General features: G+C 36.6%; 1 protein-coding gene across 1 annotated transcript in view; it reads left to right on the top strand.

The window, feature by feature from the left end:
- Positions 1 to 7,500, top strand: part of LOC144969480 (battenin-like) — a 24,240-nt gene that overhangs the window by 2,301 nt on the left and 14,439 nt on the right. The window contains exons 3-4 of the mRNA XM_078908604.1: positions 6,236 to 6,303; positions 7,452 to 7,500. The exon at positions 7,452 to 7,500 is cut by the window's right edge and continues 26 nt beyond it. Of these exons, the coding sequence (XP_078764730.1) occupies positions 6,236 to 6,303; positions 7,452 to 7,500 (117 nt within the window). The remainder of the gene's footprint in view (positions 1 to 6,235; positions 6,304 to 7,451) is intronic.

Genomic DNA, 7,500 nt, shown 5'->3' with positions numbered 1-7,500 from the left:
AACTCGACGCCTAGACTAGATACACTTTTAAAAATTGTAAAATGTGGTTTTCAGTGTATGACAGAATAGTTTGGGTTATATCTACATAATAAATGTATTTGTATTGTATAGCGCTTTTCAATTATTTTATTTCCATGCTCTAAGCGCTTTACATCATTTATTTATCGTGTCCTTCAACGAACATTTATATTGTGACCCATTGCTCAAACCGGTGTTATGTCGTGGGGAAGCGGAAAACAAAATGTGAATATAAAGTTAAAATGATCAGGAGTATGGACTTTAAAAACTAAAAAAAAAAAAAACGACTAAAAGACTTGAGTATTTTTAAAGCATAATATTCACCAAATGTGTTCAAAGCGCTTTACAAGCTAACAGCAACACCTAACTTGTAGAGCGCGACATAACGCCCGTTTGGCGATTGTACAATTTTTTCCCCAATAAAGACAACACTGTTAATGGCCAGACACTCATTTTACACCTGAGTACGATGAGAAAATGTCAGTTAACCCTATCCCTACAAGGCTTTTTACCTGTATTCGCCTACAACGTGGGTCTTTTTTGACCCAGACCTCTTAAAGAGAAAAAAAACTCTTTACCCCCCTCTTCCTACAACGTGGGTCTTTTTGACCCAGACTTCTCAAAGAGAGAAAAACTCTGTACCCCCCTCTTCCTACAAGGTGGGTCATTTTTGACCCGGGATATAAAATAACAGAAATACATCTTTTATGCTTATATTGTGTACAATGCTGCCACTTTCAATAGAAAAAAGATGTGCGCATCTTTTATACTGATATGATAGGGGTTCGAATCTCATATAAATATGCGGTTTAAGTTGTTCCATGAGTCCTAATTATTAGAATATATATGTATACTGTATATAATATATATATATAATATATATATATATATATATATATATATATATATATATATATATATATATATATATATACAGTAAAATTACTTTAAACCGAAAGAGGCTAAACCGAAAAATACCTTAAACCGCAAAGAATTTAATAAATTGTACTAGTTTCTTCATTATCTTTGTACTAATTCTTACGATGAACCGAAATACTTCTAAGAAGGACTTTCTTTAAACCGAAACAACTTGAGAACACCTTCCTTTATTCTCTCTCTATTTTTCTTCAAAAATTGGGGAAGGTGGCCACACGTAATAATGCCCGGCGATATTAAACAAAGAGCGTAAGTATAAGATGAGGGTGATGGGTGGGGTGGGGGTGGGGGGGTAGGCAAACACTTCAAACACTGCACTTGGACTTGGCCAACACCACAATCGCACAGATTGGAAAAGGAAGACAGCGGGTGACTGGCAGGCGAAAAATGAGGAAAGAGGTGGAGTTGGGGTGTAGAATCACGCAAGCGAGATGTTCTGGTCGTGTGTTGATGCTTTGGAACTGACTGGATTTTCAACACGAGAATAAGGAAGGGGGGGGGGGGGGGGGGGTAGACAACTTACCATTGACATGCCATTTCAATTCCACTTTGTTTAAATGTGTGTGTGTGTGTGTGTGGGGGGGGGGGGGGGGGGTCTATGTAATTAGGCCTTTGAACCTAATGGCTTTTCAACAAAAGAGAGACGCCTAGTAGACAGCTTAGCATTGACACGCCTTTTCATTTCCATTTCACTTCACCTCTGAGTAGCTGTACCTCATTCATTATCAATTATCGCACAAGAACTTTCGATCTTATTTTAGCTTTGCATTTTACTAAAAGATGTCTAAAAGAAAGCACTGCGCTTACACGCTGGAGTTTAAAATTAAAATGCTATGTGAAGTCGATGAAAAAAAGTTGATCAAGACGGAGATATGTAAAAAACACGGCATCCCGAACTCAACTCTTTCAACAATTTTGAATTGAAAACGAAAACCCCCAAATCTATTTTTAAAACACAAAAAACAAAATTAAAAAAATTAATGGTTACGAAGACGGCATTTATTCAACAACTCCATTTAACGGGAAACCCATGATACCATTAAATGAGCAAATTCCTTAAATAGTTACTACCCTTGAAAAACATTGCAAAACGGGAACTTGCTTTAAACCAAAATGTCTTTAAACCGAAATGGTTTAGAGGGTCCCCAAAATTTCGGTTTAAAGTAATTCTACTGTGTATATATATATATATATATATATATATATATATATATATATATATATATATATATATATATATATATATATTATATGAATAAAGCATTTGATAGGATACTATTGTTTGTGGGGTTTTACGTCGCTTTTAACACATGGTAAGTCATATCAGCGAGTGTTATATTTCACATTCATTTTTGTGCTGCCACACAGAGACATGGTATAGCACAACACATGCCTCATTCGATCACAGTATACTGATACCGAGCCAACCGTCTTAGTAATAGTACTAATCCCATAATGCCGAGTTAGGCGAGACTGCTACTACCGAGCAGTGGTAAATGTTTACAGTGGAAACCATTTATGACAGGCCTGGATATAGCAGGGATCCGGCTGTAACAGGGATACTCTAAACCCACATTTTTGGTTTTGTTTTCTTTATCTATGTAATATTTTATCGGATATAACCGGGAATCGGATATCGCAGGGATTTTTCTCCACCTCCACCATCCCTGTTATAATCGGTTTCCACTGTATTTTAGATTATAGGAATAAGCCTTCACAAAAAATATAAGAAAAACTAGAAAATTTATTAACTCAGATTAACTTGGATCAAAGGTAGATCAAATGGAAACAGTATGTAGCTTTCAATTGGAACAAGCTGTACATAAAATGGTTTTCACTGAATGTCGTTTGCAAACTGGCACAGAGCATTTATTACAGGCTGTTGAAGTTTTCACGTCTTTTTTGGTGGACACTTTCCACACCGTCTCCTTTTCAGGCCACACCCTATTGTTGCAGTTGGAATTGGCTCATATTCATCATCATTGCCTAGTTGAGTAACTATTTTACTCTTCAATTCCTTAGGAATGTTCATAGTCAATCTTCTTTCCATGAGAGGACGAGCTAGTTCCAAAGCAATATCTATCTGAAAAAAACGTCGATTGTCAGCTTGGGAAAGTTTACTTTCTGGAAATTTAATTTTGTACACAGCTAATGCAGCGATGCTAGCGATGTCCAAAATGTTGAAAAAAATAACTATGGGCCACCTCTTTGTCTGTCTTTTGGTTGTCATTGAATGAGCCATGAAGTCCATACAGTCAACTCCTCCTTTCGTTGAATTGTAGAATTCGATTATTTCAGGTATTTCTTTTCCATTCGGGGATGTAACTAGCTTTCCATCGTTGTGCATTGAAGACAAAACAATCACATTTTTTTTACATCCGGATTTATAACTTACAAGTGTTTTCCCTTTTTCAAATACAAATTCAGGCTGTCCTTTCTTTGTTCGCTTTGGGTCTTTGAAGGCTTCAGGAACAAACCTTTTATTTCTTCGAACCGTCCCCACAACTGTCATCTTATTCCCTTCAAGACCATTGCATAGTTCCATGTCCGTAAAAAAATTGTCCACCGTCAAATTTCGACCACTTCCAAAATAAGGTTCACTCAACTGTAGAGCCGTGTTCCTCCCTAAGTTTATTTGAGGTTCTCTTCCAATTTTTCCAAGGTATGGAATTGCTCCCAATGGGTATTTTGTGTCTGCATCCGCTGCCCAAAATATTTTCAGCCCATACTTGTCCGGTTTTGACGGCAAATATTGAAGAAAAGAACATCTTCCTCTCCAAGGCATTAGTTGCTCATCAACAGTGATGAAAGGTCCTGGCGAGTAATGGCGTTTTAGATTTTTCAGCAGAGCCTCCCAAATGTCTCTTACAGGAGCAAAAATATCTCGATTCCTTCTCTCCGTTCTTGTGTTTTTATTGTCAAACCTCAGTCTGTTGGATAAACTCAGGAATCGATTTCTTGTCATCACAGCCCTTGCCAGCGCGTTTCCATTTTTTAGATCCCATACTAATTCCGTTGAAAAAATGTTTTGATTCATGGCACCCAGATGAATGAGAATACCAAGGTAGCCACGCATTTCGATATCATCCGTATCTTTCCATTTTTCTCCCAAAGCCTTTCTCCCTTCTGCATTTGTATATCTAACAACATCAGAAAGTATAGATTGGGTGAAGGACAGAAAAGAATTAGTACTGCTATATAATAATATTGAAACAATTATTTCAACACTCTAAAAGTAAACATAATACAGGCATGATCGAATGGATAACACACTGGACATGTAGCTAAAGTTACATAGGGTAACCATGGTACACACTTGAGATTGAGTTGCAACTTACGTAGTTCTTTAGCATTATAACATTGATTATTCAGTTAGACTTCGGGCACTGCATGTGCTAAAATGCGAAAAAAAAACTCACAACTTTAGTTATATTTAATTTATATCAATTTAGTTACACTCACCATCATTTGTATTTCCTGTGGGTTGAAGAACTGTATTCTCAGTTGCTCCGTTTTCATCATCAGAACTCATTTGCAAGTCAGGCAGAGATGGCGGATAGAAATTGCTTGAGGTTGGCCCTTCCCCTTCTTCAATCGATTCTAAAACTGAAGATGAAAATAAGATAAAATGTATCAAACAACCAAATCATACATTACTACTAATCATACATAAGTTGAACGAAAAGGTATCTGGGAAAGGATATGGAATTCAATATTTATTGATTTCTCAATTTGAATAACTAAACAATACAGCTTGTGAAATATTATTATCTTATCATAGTTGTTGGAAAGGACTCATTGTGGTTTAGAATATAATAGAGATTAAACTATTCCAAAAGTAAATAAAAGCAGACATACCTTCAGTTTGAACTTCGTCAAGATACTTGTAGATGACAGGGCCTATTTCTGTAAGCACAAATTCTTCATCAGATTCCAAGTCACTTTCATTTGGTAAGTTATCATTGTCATCCAATAAGGCATCTGGAAAATCTTCTCCATCGCTTTCATAATCATCCATTTCTTGAACTGTATCGTCCTCATTCTCTTCAGTAAAATCAGCTATCTCTAAAGTTTCAAAAATATTTCTTTCCATGTTCGTTGCACGAGGATCAAAACAATGTAAAAGCGGAAGAGGAAATAACGTGAAAAGGGAGGTAACTACCAAATATATCAAGGGGAGGATAACTCTAGATAACAGAAAAGTAAAGTGGCTCCATGCACATTTCTGTTATTGTTATTATTTGATCGCTAATGAACCCACTTATATGCCCGTAATGGGAGAAAATATAGTTTTTTCATTGATTTTATTATGGGTCAAAAATGACCCACCTTGTAGGACTAGGGGTAGTCATGTTTGACCCCTCACTAAATAAAAACTGTTCACTCCAGGTGTCTGAAAATTTACACACATATGTAAACTTAGACGAACGAAGCTTATCTAAAATTTCAAGCCAATCCATCAAAACGTTTTTTTTTAATATTATTTTTTAAGACCCTCCCGGGTCAAAAATGACCCACCTTGTAGGGATAGGGTTAAGATCCTTTCCCAAGGACTCAACTATGCACTCAATGAGCGGATCTCGAACCCTGGAACTTCCGGTCCGAAGGCGGTGTCATACCACAAGACCGCAATTGTAACGTTTTTTCACTTTATGAAATATTACTTTTTCTCATGGATGAAACATTAACTCCAGACCTCGTATTTTTGACAAGAAACTTAATTTTCTGCATCTTAAGTTAATAAGACTATACTGTTTTGAGGCGATGGATCACAATGAAACGACGTGCACTTATTTGCAGGTCTGATAATCCAATTCCTTATGGGCTCATTGTTGTAATGGAAATCTTTAAAAAATAACGCAAAATATTGTCCATTTCTACAATATCAAACTAGGTCCATAAGTAGTTTCGGATGTCAGGCCTGCATATATGTACACGTCGAAATGAAACCATGGATCGATAAAATTAAATATGTAACGTTTTAGGCGATAGTACGTTATTTCATTAATGAAAATAAAAGTCGAAAAACAAAATATTGACAGCAGATAGCCGTACTTATTTCCATCTATCTCCTACATAACAGAACGAGAGAGAGAGAGAGAGAAGAGAGAGAGAGAGAGAGAGAGAGAGAGAGAGAGAGAGAGAGAGAGAGAGAGAGAGAGAGAGAGAGAGAGAGAGAGAGAGAGAGACTCCAATCTGCTTTTATTATAATTTTATTGTTCAGAAATTAGACCGCCAGGTGGATTAAAAAAATAATTTTAACCAATTAATTTTATTGCAGTTTTGACCAGAAGAATTTAGTTGGTGTAATATTTGGTGCCAATGTGTCGCTATCTGTCATTGTCAAATGTAAGTGGTAGAATTCAGCATTTTAAGATTGGTAGATTTATAAGAATGATTAGATGAATAAGTCATGATGATGATGATGATGATGATGATGATGATGATGATGATGATGATGATGATGATGATGATGATGTTGATGATGATGATGATGATGATGATGATGTTGATGATGATGATGATGATGATGATGATGATGATGATCATCATCATCATCATCATCATCATCATCATCATCATCACCATCCCCCTCCTCCTCCTCCTCCTCCTCCTCCTCCTCCTCATCATCATCATCATCATCACCATCATCATCATCATCATCATCATCATCATCATCATCATCATCACCATCCTCACCACAAATCAAACCTAGGATTTAGGACCTCCTGATTACACTATGGGATGGTCAATGTTTGTTTGGAAAAGTGCGGACATGCGTTCTCTTTGTGAATAATTAAATATAGATATTTAAGTCGTCCCATTAACGGGTAACCCCTGTGATGTAACGGTAGTATGTCTGACTGACAATCAAGTTTCTACCCCATCCCCAAACGAATAAGGTTGATTATTTGGGAATAATGTATTACGTTCTCTCTCTCTCTCTCTCTCTCTCTCTCTCTCTCTCTCTCTCTCTCTCTCTCTCTCTCTCAATAACGGCATTGCAGTTGATGTAATGGTTCAACACTTGTGTGAATTTTGTCATGAGAGAAACATCTATCGTTAAAATTTGACATTATTACAATGGTTTTATGTAAAAGGGGGCTGGTCCTTATGCGAGTATTCGCCTTACAATGATACAAACGAAAGGGTAGAAATGGAAAGGCTTCATATGGGAACAGAATAGACAATGGACGTTTCGGATACAACCTTTCGTCAGCACAACAATAAACAAAGGAACGTTGAAAACAAATAAACTAAAGTTTAGTAAAAAATTGTAGCGGTTGTAATAATACAGACGTTTGTTTATAGTTGTGTTGTCTAAGGGTTTGAACCCGAAACGCCCAAAGTCTGTACTGTTCCCATCCGAAGCCTTTAATTTTCACTTTTCCGTTAGTATTTTCACGATTCCAGGGTTCAGGCAGCCCCCACCCCTCATCATACAATGACATACACTGATTTTCAGTCACAATAATGCTAGACGTCTATATTTCCAGCATTGAACGCATTCGTCCTTCTAAACGTCTCATACAGTTTACGGTACCT

The sequence above is a fragment of the Berghia stephanieae genome, chromosome 3 (genome assembly GCF_034508935.2).
Source record: "Berghia stephanieae isolate SIO BIC M18660-M18661 chromosome 3, UCSD_Bste_1.3, whole genome shotgun sequence".
NCBI lineage: Eukaryota > Metazoa > Mollusca > Gastropoda > Nudibranchia > Aeolidiidae > Berghia > Berghia stephanieae.
This window is presented reverse-complemented; position numbering and strand designations above follow the sequence as displayed.